At 34.7% G+C, this 17,041-nt stretch overlaps 1 protein-coding gene across 1 annotated transcript in view; it reads right to left on the bottom strand.

The window, feature by feature from the left end:
- NCKAP1 (NCK associated protein 1) overlaps window positions 1-17,041 on the bottom strand; it is a 99,612-nt gene that overhangs the window by 63,788 nt on the left and 18,783 nt on the right. The window contains exons 3-6 of the mRNA XM_040643154.1: window positions 2,116-2,208; window positions 1,868-1,924; window positions 836-978; window positions 662-752 (exon numbers count right to left, since the gene is read on the bottom strand). Coding sequence (XP_040499088.1) covers window positions 662-752; window positions 836-978; window positions 1,868-1,924; window positions 2,116-2,208 — 384 coding nt within the window. The remainder of the gene's footprint in view (window positions 1-661; window positions 753-835; window positions 979-1,867; window positions 1,925-2,115; window positions 2,209-17,041) is intronic.

The raw sequence follows: 17,041 nt of genomic DNA, 5'->3' as shown, positions 1-17,041 counted from the left end.
CATCATTTTTTCTCATTAAGAGACTTTATTAATAATATAGCTATAATGTATCAAATACTATATATCCAAATACTTTTTATGAAGTAACTCATTTAATCATCCTAACAACCATACGAGGTAGGTACTATTATTCCATTTTTACAGATAAGAAAACTGAGATACAATGAACTTGGTTAAATAACTTGCCCAATATTACATACTTAATAATTGGCAGAGTTGGGATTAGAACCCAGGTAGTCTGGTATCAGAGTAGACATTCTCAAATACTAAACTCCACTACCTCTATACCTTATACCAAATCTAAAAACTATAGCGAATGATCCCTGAGTCTCCAAATACTATTTGGACTCTAACTAATGAGTTCTCTGGTTCACAATGAGATAAAACCATACACAGCTATTATTCATATCCCATTATAATGTTTTTCATAAAAGAAGTTTATCACTCTAACTATTCACCCTTATGCCATCTCATATGCCTATTTATTTATTTATCTTTTAGAGAGCAGGCAAAAGAGTACACACGGAGTGGCAGAGGGTGGGCAGAGAAGAGAATCTTAAGCAAACGCCATGTGGGCTCAGCATGGAGCCCAACACGGGGCTCGATGTCCTGACCCTGTATTTCACATGCCTACTAAGTGCATCTAAAAACCAGGTCTTACCTTGCTGTGGGGTACAAATTCTTCCATCATCTTCTTTAAAGGGTTTTCATAATCCACAATCATCTGACCAAGGCGTGGGTATTCTCGGTCACTTAAAACAGACATACCAAATTTCAATGAGTTGTTAGCCATCAAACTGAGAATTTCACAAAGATCTGTATAATGAAGGTCTACCTTGCGCCATGGGTCATTTCATGAGCATAGTTGTATAATCCAATGATTGCCTTCCTTTCTTCAATTCGAGACAGCAGTATCATTAGTGTTGTATAGGTTATGATTAAATCTAAGTAGTTCTTTGTTAAATCAAAGTTTACAGTCTAGAAAACAAAAATCAAGTTTAACTCCTTATTTTGTAAACTTTTAAACACACACACACACACACAAATCTTCATGGCAGGAATGCCTGGGTGGCTCAGGAGGGAGCCTGCTTCTCCCTCTCCCTCTCCTGTTCCCCCTGCTTGTGTTCTCTCACTCTGTCTGTCAAATAATTAAATCAAATCTTTAAAAAAAAAAAAAAAAGACTTCTAAAAATCTTCATGGCAACTACTGAAAGCCAATAATTTTCTATAGTTATTTATTTTACCCCATTTCTAAGATTCTAATTCCTTTCACCAAAAACATACCTAAAATTTGGAAGTTACAGGTAACAGTTTTGTGTTGGTGACACAATTTTATGGATGAAAAAAGGTTTGTTATTGCCTTAACTGATGATAGTTTAACAGAATAAGCAAAACGAGAATAAGAAGGCATATGGAGCCAATCTCACTAAGCAAGAAAAAGGAGTATTAAGTAATAAGTAATAAAATTCATTGACTAAGTAAATTGTCAATGGAGACATTTTTCACTTTGACTTCCTGTATGTAGAAATTATCTTACCTAAGAAAGATTCCATCAAGTATGTCTTTTATAGAAAAAGATATTATTCACTTAACTTTTTTTAATTGGGCCTTCTAAAATAAAATACAAATATTAACAACTATTTTCCGATATGTGCAAGACTTATATCCAGTCACAAATAACAAGTAAAATAGAGAATACACTGTAACTCCTTACCTTAAAAAAGTGCTACAAAATAAACCAAATTGACAATGCTAAAATTTCACACACTAGTCGTGAAGATTTTTTTCTGAAGAAAAATATTCAGCCCCCTCAGTTCTATTAGAAAACCAGAAGAGAATGGGAAATTTTTCTGAAAACAATACTTACAATATCAAAGAAGACTTGGCAAACATCAATAGTATTCAGCAATTCACAAACATGGTCCTGAAAATACAGCTTATTTTAATCTTTTACCTATATAAACAATACTAAATTTAGAAAACACACACAAATAAAATGTATTTTAAATCTTATTTCTAGAAGAATTAAAATTTTATTATCTACAAGTGATAAAGCAATTTATACAATTAACAAACATCATTCTATGTTAAATTCTACATATTAAAATATATTACCTTAAATTCCATAACATCTACAAATGTGAAGTAGTACAATGCCAGATTTTTCAGAATCTCTGATTTTTCTTTCTGTAGCTGTGCAAGCTGTTGCTGTAAAAACAAAATTAGAATGCATTGTTCATTCAGAACAAAGACATTTAATTTTACTATAAACTATCTTCTTTTATGACTGCTATGGAAGCACAAGCTCTTAGAACAGTTTATCTCTAGATGATTAAGGCTTTTTAAAAAACCAAAATACTTAAAACAGCAACTGCTAATAGTGATCAGCAACTGACAGTGTGAGGCTATAAAACCAATCAAAGCAGATTAGTATCAAACTGCACTACTATTAAGGAAAGTTGGAAAATGTTAGGCAAATGTCAAATGAACTCTTTAAAAAAATTAAAAACAACTCATGAGCATGATCACATTACTAGAAGTGAGAGGAAAAAAAACGATGAAAAACACTGTAACTTACACTACAAAAAAACAATATGCTTTATAAATTTGGAACTTACCAAAAAGAACATCCAGGCAAAGCCACGTTACGCATGCAAAATAAAATGTAGATACAAACATAAAATACAGTAACGGTTCCCTGACCAGATCCACAAAACACGATAATACATTAAACAAAAGCAAAAAACCGCAACAACAAAAAAGGAAATGAGAAAGAAGCAAAACTAGGGTTAAGACACTGGTAAATATGAAAGAGGGAAATGTGAATACAAAAGATAAATATTATTCAAGCAACTGTATTATTAGATTTACAAAAGTCCTAAGTTTTCTTTTTAAAACTATCAATATAGGTTCTGAAAGAATACAGCCATATTTAATGCCCTGTATATCATAAGACTGACAGAATTCCAATAAACTTTCCAGAACTTTTAATACTGAGTGTGGTCTACAGAACAGCAACTCCACATCATTTAGGAGCTTATTAGAATAGCAGATTCTCAGGCCCACGGCAGATCCACGAATCAGGCTCGTGGCAGATCTAACAAAATATCCAGGTGATCTGAATGTACATTAAATGTCTGAGAATCACTTATGTAGAATATGAGAAAACTAGAAAATATGGGAAAGTGGCTTGAAATAACAAACTTGCTACCAAATCCACACAATTGTGAAGTTCTCATGCAGTTCTTACTTATACAGGAAGGTCAGGGGAAAGATGCCTCTCCATATAATTGTACCAAACCATTATGATAAGCCAAAAAATTTACAGCAGTGAGTATAACATCAAGGGAAGATTAAAAAAAAAAAAAAAACTGTTACAAGACTATTTAGAATAGTAAGAACAGCAGTCTGGTAGACCCAGCTAACACAGGATAAACTACCCTAAAGACTTCAGTCCCCAAAGACATCTAAAGAATTCTGTCTAGATATCATGTGTAAATGAAGTACCTCATTACTTCCTCTAAATGCCAGACATATTGAAGTGTACACTTACAGTGATGTGTAACTATTTTTTTAAAGATTTTATTTATTTGACAGAGATAGAGACAGCCAGCGAGAGAGGAAACACAAGCAGGGGGAGTGGGAGAGGAAGAAGCAGGCTCATAGCGGAGGAGCCTGATGTGGGGCTCGATCCCATAACGCCGGGATCACGCCCTGAGCTGAAGGCAGACGCTCAACCGCTGTGCCACCCAGGCGCTCCGATGTGTAACTGTTTTTAGCTTTATCTACGAGACTGACTTTATTTTGAAGAATATATCTATTTCAAAACAATTCCATGTTCATATGCACATTTTTAATCATTACCATTTCTTACATCAAGCAGATACTTATTTAAAAGTGATTCTATTTCCAGGGTGTGGCAGATGGTCAAAATGGGTGAAGGGGAGTGGGAGGCACATGCTTCCTGTGATAGAATGAGTGAGTCAGGGGATTAAAAGGCATATAGCACAGGGAATATAGGCCATGGTGTTATAACAACATCACTATATTGTGACAGGTAGTGGCTACTCTTTTGGTAAGCATAGTATTACCATATAAACTTCTGGAATCACTATGCCATACACCCTGAAACTAATGGAACACTGTGTGTCAACTATACTTCAATTAAAAATAAATAACTTTTAAAAGGTTCTATTTCCTCAGATTATACTATCTTTACCTTGTTCAACATTAAACATTTATAATTAAATGTCTTAGTCCTTTTTCTTGCTTTCTAGTACTTTAAATTTGAGTTTTGAAACATAATAGGTGAAAGACTCATTAAGATAAGCAAGAATATAATTCAGTTGCTACTGGGCTTAATTATTAATAGTACCTCCTATCAATTTCAGCATCCTAGTTGGGACAAAAAAAGACACAGTCACTATCTCATTATGGCTTTAATGATCTTTTATACAAACCTCATTTTACATACTGAGAACCTAATGCACACAGAATGTAAAAGAAGTGTTCCAAAGTTACATAACTACTTCATGGCAGGGCGAGGATTGGAAATCTCATTTCCTTACTCCTAATAAAGTGCTCTAGCATTCTGAATGCCCACCAATTTCCCTTTTTAATAAAATCTCATTGTGGTCTAAATTTCTCATTCAATTTTATTTCCCCAAACCACATGTAACTAGCTTCTACAATGACTGAAAAAAATTCACTCAACTAATGAATGTCTGAATTCAAAACAGTCAAGTTTTCAAGGCCCTACACAATTTGGTCCTAAATTTAATTTACCTTTCAATCTAAAATTTCCCCTACATTCATTCACACACAGTAGCCAAAACAAACTATTCACTATTTTCTATACATATCTCATGTTTTCATTATTGGTTCCTCTACTGAGATGTCCAAATCCCACTACTCCCAAATCACTTAGTTTAAATGTTAACCTATTTTCAAGAAACCATCAAGGCACCTAGGTGGCTCAGTCTGGTAAACATCCAACTCTTAATTTAGGCTCAGGTCACAAGGGATCAAGTCCCACAATGGGATCTACACAGGGCAGAGTTTGCTCCGCTCTCTCTCTCTCTCTCTCTCAAATAAATAAATAAATAAATAAATAAATAAATAAATAAAATCTTAAAAAAAAAAATCCCATCCCTGATTAAACTTCATCCCTGAATGCAAACAACATCTCCGTCCTCTAAATGTGTATAATTTCTAATAATATCATTTTCTACCTTGTATCACAGCTATCTCCAACATTATAAGACAGTGTATGAAACTCATTTCTTCAGTCTCCACAACCCATATCATATAGCTCTGCACATAAAAAAAGTATCCAATATAAACACCTATCAGATGAGTGATTTTGACAAAATAAAAGGGCTTTATATGTCAATGACAGAAGACAGGTTTGGGTAGTTTTGTTAGAAAGCCTACCTCTTACTGCACAACCATGACCAAACGACTTCATCTCTCAGAGCCTAAAACCCTCATCATGAGTCAAAATAATGTACATAAGAACACCTGACAGTGCCTGACACTCAGAAGCTACCCACTAAATATTAGGTAAACAACAAAGGAGGCTCACAGACCACTTCTTCAAAACAAGCAAAAATAAGGCTATTTTAAATAATCCCAATACTACTTATAGTACTTCTAATAAGAGTTAATATTAAGTGAGCATGCACTCCTTGCCACACATTGTTCCAAATATTCTACAAGTATCTCACTCAATCATCTCAATTATGTTCCCTATTTAATGAACATAAATTCCATAAAGTTATGCATTAAAGAGTTCAATTATAACAAAGAGCAAAAGTGTCTACAACTTTCAGGCTTCAACCACAAAAAATGCTGCCATTTAGTTCTTACAAGTGAAGGAGAGCAGATACTACTAAAAAGTACTTAATTTTAGGTTCAACATTCAGAAGAAAGTTTTCTTAATTCATCACCTAATTGTTTTATAGCAAACAAAAAGCAGGAAATAGTTTAAGAACATAAATTAGTAATAAATCGTTTGAAGTTACGGAACAGAACATTAGAAAAGTACAACTCTGAGAAGAATTCATTCTATTCATTAATACTTTAAAAGCATATCATGGATACGTAGATTAACTATATACATCAGCAAAATATCTGTACAATGCTTTCGTTAAAATTTCAAACTATGAATCATTACTCTTAACATTCAAGTAAAATATGTAAAAACTGAAAATAAACATGATAAAGATTAGCCATGCAGATCATAAAATGAGATTGTACCTTTGCATCCAAAAATCTTGGTAATTAATCTCTGTCAAATTAAGAAGCATTTTCCACACAAAGTAAGTATCGACAAAAGTGACTGAAATGTACTATTTACTAGTTTTCATTCTTTGAGAGAAAAATTACTGGCAACTTACAATAAGGAACCAATGCCTAAGATAGCAACTCACTGATTTTCAACACAGAGAAATGTGGCTATAGTTCTTTACTCATCTATTTCAATTACTACCTTCTTTCATTAACAAAATTGCTTATGCACAATATTTTTCTTGGTCCAAATTATGCTAGTATTTTGTTCCTCTTAAAAAACAACCAAGTACAGAAGTTTGGTCTCAGGGAAAGCTTTGTGCAGTTTCTTAGTATGATATTCTAAATCAAGCTTTTAAAAATATGAGTCCCAGGAAGCTATTTGGATAAACCTCTTTTAAGGGAACTGTCAGCTACCACCCTCATCAACTCGCATCTACATCGCTACGCTAGCCTCCAAACTGGACTCCATACTTCCTCTCTTACCTCTTCAGTCTTCTCCACATGGAAGCAGGAGAGTGAGAATTTTAAAATAACACACTACCTCAAAAAACTTATTGCAACTGATTTACTTGCATGATTATGCAAGATACTAATACTGGGTAAAGAGTAGATGGGAACTCTCTGCACTATTTCTGCAAATTTTTTAAGTCTAATATTATTTCAAAATAAAAGGCTTTTAAAAAATCCCAATGGTTTCCCACCACACTTAAAATACAAAGTCCTCAGAATAAAATTTAAATAGGACACCTGCCTATCGTTAAGACCTCATCTCCTTTCATACTCTAGCCTCACTCAGTAGTTGTCATATTGGTCTTCCTGCTGTTAATCAACTTCACCAACCTTGGCCCTACCTCAGAGCCTTTGCACTTGCTCTTTCTCAAGTCTGGGATGCTCTTTGCCACTTCTTTGCATAGCTCACTCCCACACTTCTCTTCAGAAAAGCCACTGTTAAGCATTCTTCTCTAAAACAGTCTCCTCTTCCTCATTACTGTCTAACTTCTTATCCTTTTTTTTTATTTCTTCCTATCACTTATCTCCAAATCAAAGTATATATTTATTTCTGTTAACTGTTTGTTGTCTAAAATCTCAACTTGAACTTAAGTCCATGAGAGCAAGGACATTTGTATCATTCTCTGCTGTATCTCTAGCACCAAGAACACCAGCACATGGATGGACAATCAATCAACTACCAATCCTCAAGATTCTCAACATAAAAATCACAAAGTCAATTTTGCACTGCTGACTGTAAATGAATGCAGTATCAGGCATCAACTCATGTCTCAAATGAGTTTATGTATCCTAACACAGAGTGGTGATTTAATCCCTTGAACAAATCCCCAAAGTTGGGCAAAATACTTCATTATGTCTTTCCAGGATAAGAAAGCATAAAAGAAGGAAATGTGAAACATCAAAAGAGAATGACATATTCTATCCAATAAAAGCAAATCTCTTAAGATTACCTGAAAATCCAAATTCACACAAAGAGTACTCATTTTTAAAAAGGTTCGTAGGATTTTGTAGGAGTCTCCTTTTATTATACAAAATGATTCTACTTTAGTCAATATTTCAAATGCATTTTTCTGAACAAAGAGTAAATAAATTTTAGGAAAAGTAACCCTAATCCCTCCCACTCTATCCTGTCCACCCCCCCAACATTTGCTCGCGCTCTCTCTCTCTCTAAATGAATAAATAAAATCTTAAAAGTGCAATCACCACTCCCATCTATCTCCAGAACTTTTTTCTATTTCCCAATCTAAGTATCTTTTTATACTCACTTTCCAGATACAGTAATAGACCATAAGAGGGTAAAATGCCAATATAGATCAATCAAATTTCAAAGTTCAAAACACCTCTTCAATACATTTCAACATTCAAATTGCCATAGAATGACATAAAATTTGTATAGGAACAAGCAAAGCTAAAGCTATTGTCCTCACAGAAAATACTGGTATTTATTTGTCGCCTCATCAGACTGAAGCTTCTAAGAACTCCTCTAATTCAACCTCTTCATTTTATATATTAAAGCAAACTTTTTCCAGTTTATATTGCTAATCATCTGTTTAATTCTGAAAAGCAGAATTCTACATTTTAAAGAACACAAAGGCGAAAAAACTTAAAGATTATATGCATGCTTTTGTAATAAGACTTTATTGCTCCTCCCATCAAGAGCTGTAGTCTACTTTCCCACGCTTACAATCTCAGCTGGTCTTGTGACTTGCTTTGACCAACAAAAAGCAACAGAAATGACACTCTTAACTTCAGGCTTTATAGCTTCTGATTTTGCTCTTTTGGGAACACTGCCCTAAACTACCATGGGTGAAGATGCCTCAGACAGCGCATCACCTGGAAAGAAGAAGCTCAGCATCTTACTAAGCCGAAGTAGGCCCATCCCCCAGCCAACCCACCTGCTAAACGCAGCTGTGATGCAAGGCTGGTGAGACAAGCACAAGAACTGCCCCATCAACCCACAGAATGATAAGAAATAAGTTGCTGTTTTAAGCTTAGTAAGATTTGGGGAGGTCTGTTATGTAGCACTAGGTAAATTAAAACAATCTCTATGTTACCACCTCAGTGCATTAACCTGCGTCAGAAAAAATCCTGAAGGTTTAAGATTTCTAGTTACAAGATGGTCAAATTAATGCAAACCAATGAAAATCCTGTAATTTTATCATTAGTACTAGAAAAATCATTAATTACAGGTGCTAGTACAGTGTGGCTGGTCAGGCGTAACAGGTTTATACAAAAGATAGCACACTGTGTTAATAATATAATTTACCTCAAATAATTAGGCACCATTCTCCAATATAAATAAAAATCTAAATGAAACTAGTTCCTTTACTTCAATTTTAATAATTAATTTTTATAAATTTTTCTAATATGTGATTACCTTGTTTCGTAACCTGGGGACACAGAAATAAATCAAGCTTTTCTTACTGACTAGATGTCATCACTGTAATCAATAATTTTACTGAGCTATTCATGTCATGATGGCCTCAGGTGCTACTGACATATACAAGGTAATAAGCCAACATTAAACAGTCCTTCCTGGCTATACTTTCCGAAGTTTCTATTTCTCATCCTGTCAATTACCATTTGCTCCTGATGAGAGTACCTTTAATGTACAGTGCATTAGAAAACAGACTTGTTACAATTTCGCCTAAGTAAACTCAACAAGCTTGACATAGTGAGAACCAAAAAGTTTATTTCTGAATAAACTTCATTTTTTCTAAAATACCACTTATGGCTGCTCAAAATTATTTGTTTTTCATAGCTTTACTGTGGTACAATTTCCCTACCATTAAATTCATCCATGATAAATGAACAATTAAATAATTTGTGTAAATTTAGAGGTGTGCAACCACCAACCTTATTACTTTAGAGCATCTCCATTATCCCAAAAAAGCTCCCTTGCGCCTAAAGTTAAGCTCACCTTGGTGCAAGAGTTGCACCAAGCAACTATTGATCTACTTTCCGTCTCAACAAATTTGTTTTTTCTAGACATTTCCTATAAAATAGAATCACACAATATGTAGCTTTTTCCATCTGGCTTCTGTCACTTAGCGTAAATGTTTTTGGAGTTCACTGATACTACAACATGTATCAGTAGTGTGTTCCCTTTAATTGCTGAACAGTATCCCATTAAATGGATATACCACATTTTGTTTATTTATTCATCAATTGCTGGGCATCTGAACTGTTTCCAGTTCTAGGCTATTATGAATAATGCTGCTATGAACTTATCTATATGTGGACACACATATTTATTTATTTATTTTGAAATAAATTTTATTTATTTATTTGAAAGAGCGAGGATGAGCAGTGGGGAGGGGCAGAGGGAGACAGAGAAGCAGACCCCCTGCTGATCAGGGGGCCCAGGTTGGGGCTCAATTCCAGGACCCTAGATCATGACCTGAGCCAAAGGTTCAGCTTAACCAACGGAGCCACCCAAGCGCCCCCTTGAGAAGATTCTTAAAAGTGGAATTGCGTCCTTCCTAGCTCTAAATGCCTAATTCAAAGAGGCAAGTGATATGAAAAGTAACCTCTAGAAAAGTGAAGAGTTACTGTAATAATATATTATTCATTTAGTCAACAAATATCCCAACCTATTATATTATCAGGCATCAAGAGGGGAGCTGGTGATAAAACTATGAATAAAATGATAGCCCTCTAAATGAGTATATAATCTAGCTAGGGATGTGTACGTAGATATACAGGTAACTCTCACCTTTTTTTAGATAACTATCCAGTTTTGGAAGCTGGTTACACCACAATTAACTTCTAGGTACAAGGTGCATGGTGAAAAACTATAATGCTTAATACAACACAAAGACCCGCACCAACTAGTGATTATATGAGTGATTACATGAAAGAGGTTTAAAACACAAAGACGCTCTAGTTTGAGAAAGACCACAATAAGAATAGTAGGAGTTTCTAAGCATAGTGAGGACGGTGAAGATCGGGGAAGTTAAAGGAGATCCTAAAATAGAGAGGCTCCCAAGAATTATTTTTCTTACATATTGGCAGAGAGTGGTGGCTCATGCTAAACTTCCTCAAATTGCAGGCCTGTAAACAGGAATAACATTTATGCTTAAACTGTTTTGGCTTCTTTCTGGCCTTTTTGTTTGTTGTTCTTGGGAGATCTGGAGACAAGGTAAAAATGGCATCAATGGAAGAATAACTCCCTTTAATACTTATATATCTTCATCAATTCTTTGAACTCAACTTCTCAGCTTCATGCTATCTACCTGTGTTCAATACTTATATATAGAATTGGATACTCAAAATTTCCACTCAGATTTCTCCACTTTAATATTGAGCTGGTACTATTCCTTCTATACCCCTACCCCAAACCTGTTCCTCTTGTGTCCTCACCCAAGTAAATCTTGATATCTGTTCAAGCCAAAATCTTGGGGTCTTATTTCTCATTGTCTCATATACTCCCTACCAATGCATCAGCAAATTATGTAGATTTTATCTTCAAAATACATTTCCAGAACCTGAACATTTCATGGCTCAGTCTTCAGAATAATTCAGAATCTGAACATTTTTCACCTCTACCATTCTAGCCCAACTCACTATCAGCTTTCATCTCAATGACTGCAAATTTCATCCTCCTCAGAATGGCATTCCCTAGTCACCTTAAGTACGTATCTCCCCACTATCACTCTGCTCTGTTCTTCTTAGAACTCATCTCTACCCTGTATTACATTCATATTCTTTCCTGTCTATCTTCACCCAACAGAATATAAGCTCTATAGTGGGCAGTATTTTGGTTTGTTTATTCACTGCTGGACCCCTTCTCACAACAGGACTTGGCTCACAGACACCACTCAACAAACCTTTCAAATAAAGTGATAAAAGTGAATAAGTTAATAAAATGAATAAGTGATAAATGGAGGGAACTATACATGCAGCACATAACCTAATCGGAAGGGTTAAAGAAAGCTTCTCTGAGATGGTGACATCTCAGGATAGACCCAAAAGACAAGTAGAAGTTAGCCTAGTGAAAGAATATGGGAGAAAAATATTTTGCCATATTGTAAAAACAGCAATAAACAAAGGCCTAGAGGCAAAAGAAAGCATGGCCACTTGTGCCATGAAAAGTATAAACATACTCTCCCAAAATAAAATACTCCTTAAAAAATTAGCAATTAAGGGGTGCCTTGGTGGCTCAGTTGGTTAAGCATCTGACTCTTGATTTCGGCTCAGGTCATGATCTCAGGGTCATGAGATCGAGTCCCACGTGGGGCTCCACACGCAGTGTGGAGTCCACTTGAGAGTCTCTTTCTCCCGCCCTTTGCCCCTCCCCCCACTCATGAGCTCAAACTCTCTCTCAAATAAATAAAATCTTAAAAAATATATAAGTAATTAAATGAATTTTCCTGTGTTCCACATTCTACCCAACACTAGACAGAGGACTAACATAGTATACTATCCTATTTATTTTTGGCCAAAGAACATTGATATACATATTTAGAACATTTTTAGCCAAGATCACTGCTAGGAAGAAGAATAAAGAAAAATAAGTGTTTTTGGAACATCTCTTATTTACTCCATTGTAGTTTCTTTTGTTGTCTTTTACTCTGGATCTTGGCAAATAACTTTTGATCTAAGAAAAGGTAAAGACCAGACCCGCCATGATAAACAGTAAAATACCATGCCATAGGTACTCAAAGACTAAAAGTTGCTAAAGCCCCCTTTAAACAAATGACCAAGAAAATAAAAATTAAAAATCAACAGGTTATTAGGCATTGGTAACATCCTTTGTTATTATTTAGGGGATCATAATCACCATTGCAGCCAAACGGACTGTTTGAAAGATAGCTGAAAAACTATCACTAAAGGCTAGATATAACTTTAGGAAATTTGAGGAAAATAGAAAGATGATTGCGAATGCCAAGAATGTATCTCCTTGGGGGCTATGCTAGGAACTATGCTATAAAACCCCAGTATAATGTCCATTGGCAGTCTCATTTGCAGGAAAACAGCATCAATGAGATGAAGAGGTTATGATTACAGTTTAGTATAATTAGAATACACAGTACACAAGATTGTGATTTCAAAGCAGATGTGTTTTGGGATCCTAAGAATCATCCCCAAGAATACAATGAAAGCTGAAAAATATATTCACACACAAATTCTGTACACAATTTCAAGGCATTCCCAAACTATGAAAACTCTATGTGAAAGCCCTAGCGGGACAACAAAGAGATTTCCCAGGATGAAAGCCATGCAGCAGACATAAGCAAACTGTCCAGAAAAAACTGCAAGTTTTAGGAGAATGGGCTCCACAAAAAAAGGAAAGCTTATAAAGGTGATATGATTATTAGGAGAGAGAAATTTAAGAATTTTATCAAGGCATATAACTAAGTCCAGAAAATCATGATGTACCTATGACACAAATTTAACTATGAAATAATTCTGGAAGAAAGAATCCATTTTATTTTAATGCGACATATATTATATATATAAACATAAATAAATATATGTAATATAAATTATTCTAAGTCCGGTGTGACAATGGAGTGAAACAATGAAAACTAAGCACTCAGGTCTTTACTACATTTTAATTTTTAGTATCAGCATACAATTTAATTTCAGAATTCTTTATGATTTCAAAAACAAAAGAAAGCACTAACAATTTTGACAGCATTAAAGTACAAATGACCGAGGCTGAGGCTATAAAAATAGAGAACTATATTATTTAAAGCTTAAAAAGGAAGTAACCAATGATCCAAAAATATGAACAACAACAAAAAAAAACTATCAAATATCAAGAAGAGGGGAGAAAGTAAGGAGCAAGAAATTGAATGACCTAAATTCTTATCTTTTGTAGCAGAGAGCTTATAAATGACATTGTCTAACATTGGTAAATGAATTTATAAAAGAAAAAGAATAAGCATATTCCTTATAGAAGTTCCTTCTGAGAAATATGACCAGGGTGGGAAAGAGTGGAAAAGGAGAAAATAACCACTTTTCATCCTAAATTCTTCTGAACTATTTGAATCATTACCATGCATTCATATTATTTTGGTAAAAATTAAAAGACAATTTAAACCAGTTTAGGTAGGTCATTAGTGCTAATGCATTCCCTGCCAGTACTTGACCTATTTCAAATACTTTTCAAATATATCAAGGCATGGCTTACTTGTATCTGCTAATCAGGGGTTCGCTCTTCTATTTACTCTATTTATTCAAGCTAGAAGTAAAGACTATCACATGTAGAAGAGATATTAAATGAATGCTGATGATACCTTTTTAAAAGAATAGATAAGTTAGTTCTCACTGTTCCTCAATTTTATATTTCTTTAATTTTCCATAGGGTATATACAGATATAGAGAGAGACATATAGACTAATAACAAAATATACCATCAAAATACTGTTACAATGGGATGGCTCAGTGGCTCAGTCCATTAAGCACCTGCCTTTGGCTCAGGTCATGATCCCAGGGTCCTGGTCAATGGGAAGCTTGCTACTCCCTCTGCCTGCCTCTCTCCCTGCTTGTGCACTCTCTCTGTCTCTCTGACAAATAAATAAAATCTTTTAAAAAAAGTAAAAAAAATACTGTTACATTATTTTATTATAAGATAATTCCTTTTAAAACCAAAGTATTATTGTTGGCCTACTATATCCTAGTCAACAGGATTCAAAGATGAGTGCTTGGGCCAGGAAAACAGAGGTGTGAGTTACCACAGAGAAATCAGTTTTGTTCTGTTTGGTCTCCCCTAGTGTGGGGAATAGGGGGGTGGCAACAGGAGGAGAGATTAAAAGGCATGAAAAGCAGTGTTTGGATTATCATAGCATTTCTCCCCGCAGAAGATGAGATGTAGACCTGAAAGGGACAAATTCAAGACATTATTAAAACTGACAAGTATTAAAACTGATGAGCCTAAATGACTAACTTGACATTTTATAAAAGTCAAAGGGGTTTCTGAAAATTCTAGTTTAGGTAACCAAGTGGAAGATGATGGCTCAAAACAGAAAACACAGAAGAGAAACAAAATGGAGGATAATCATGTGTTCAATACTGGATACAAAGTTTACTATTTAACTTGTGCAGCTGTCTAAAAGGTAGCTGGAATTCAGATCTACAACCCAGAAAACAGAAGAGAGTATATTACTTAGTTGAAGCCATGAAGTAAAGGTTTTCATATATATATACTGCAGGCAGGGGTGGTGGAGGAGGAGAAGTCATTTAGAAATACCCACATTTAAAGGGCAGCTAGAAGAAAAGCCAATGAAGGAGACCAAAAAGTCAGAGAGGTAATGTAAGTAACAGCTTCCATTTTTCAAAAGCAATTTGTCACACAAATCTGTAAGTACTCAGGAGATATTAAACTGTTTCTTGAGAATTGGTATTGTCATCATTTTAGAGATAAGAACAAAGAGGCTTTAAGATGTGAAATGACTTGGGGCGCCTGGGTGGCTCAGATGGTTAAGCGTCTGCCTTCAACTCAGGTCATGATCCCAGGGTTCCAGGATCAAGTCCCTGTGTTGGGCTCCCTGCTCAGCCGGGAGTCTGCTGCTCCCTCTCCCTCAGCCCCTTCCCCAGTTTGTGTTCTCGCTTGCTCACTCACTGCCTCTCAAATAAATAAATTAAAATCTTTAAAAAAAAAAATGTGAAATGACTTTACCCAAATCATTCAGCTATTAGGTGGAAAGACCAGAACTCAAATTCTGATTTACTGGCTCCAAAGTCCATCCTCTTAACTACCACATCATAATGGAAACCATGACAAGCCAACAAATGCCTTTTTAGATACTAGCTAGAAACAAGTAAGTTTCCTTACCCTTTCCTTCCAAACTTAACCACAGTGCATGTATCAGGGCTTCCCTAGCCCCAATCTCGATACCATCGCCCCACTCCCAAAACACATTTATGTTTTTAAGAAGCTGGGACTCCTTATTCCAATTTACTCTCAGTAGTATCATTAATGAGATGCATTTGTGTAGCTCTAATAAAAAGGATAGTTATTTTTTAGCTGATAACAATGAAATTTAAAAATTACTGCTAAGTTTGGATTCTGACATAAATTTAAAATAATGATTAAATAAAGGAAATTTTATTCACTCATCAAACATTTATTTATTGCCTCTTACATACCAAGCAGTTGAAATAAAATGGTGTTTAAAAACAAATTCTAGGAGTGCCTGCATGGCTCAGGTCATGATCCCAGGGTCCTGGGATCGAGTCCTGTATTGGGCTCCGTGTTCAGCAGAGAGCCTGCTTCTCCCTCTCCCTCTGCTGCTCCCCCTGCTTGTGCTCTCTCACTCTCTCTCAAATAAATAAATAAAATCTTTTTTTAAAAAATTTTAAAAAAAGATTCTAAAGCTATGTCTCACAATCAACATTATTAGAGTTGCTTTATTTTGTCTTTCCTTAAGTGATGCAGTAAGCTACTTAAAAAATTTAGTTTATTACATAGTACCCGGTAATACCATGGTCCTTAAGAGAGGAGATAAGTAATACACCTATAACACAAAATATTCTTCTAAGTTTGAAAACTTAATTTTCTAATTATTTCAATAATGGCTTGTATCTTAGTCCAGAATCCCTGTATGACTTTGTGACCCTCTCCTCACCAACAATGCCTTCATTCTTAGAGAATTAAAACCTGATTCAACATATATAGGGCAGTAATTTATATCACTTTTCCATTAATTTGGGAATGAAATCCAAAATTTTACAGTAAAATGCACAGTAAGTAAACAAATCTTATAATGATAACTTTGTGTCAGGTATTTTTACTATTTTAAGAAACACAAAGTAGCTTTTAGATGGAAATACAACATAGGAACAAAGGCGGGAAAATAAATTATTTTAGGAAAAATATTCCATAAGAAATGTTTTAACATACAAACACCTGAATATTTCCTTAAAATGCCCCTTAGAATTTCTTAGACAAACAATTTTTACCTGTTAAAAAAATAAGAAGTTTCTATTTTCTTTATCCAGGAAAATAACAGATTTCACTCTGTATGCTCATAAAAAACTTATGGGAAACAAATTATACACCCATGTGGCAGTCACACTTTCAAAATACTAGAAAATACCATGTTATAGATAAATTAGACAATCTCTCAGCTCAGAAATGCTTTCCTTAATCTAAAATTAAATAAGAAAAATAATTATTAAAACACATAGCCTGGCACATATTAGATACTCGGTAAATGCTGCTACAATTATAAAACCGGTATCACTTTATTCAGTTGACTTTTACCTAATCAGCCTGCTTTGAAGCCTATGG

Source organism: Ursus maritimus, unplaced genomic scaffold, assembly GCF_017311325.1.
Source record: "Ursus maritimus isolate PB19 unplaced genomic scaffold, ASM1731132v1 scaffold_1, whole genome shotgun sequence".
NCBI lineage: Eukaryota > Metazoa > Chordata > Mammalia > Carnivora > Ursidae > Ursus > Ursus maritimus.
The sequence above is the reverse complement of the archived record's forward strand: the minus strand, read 5'-3'. Positions and strand labels throughout refer to the sequence as shown.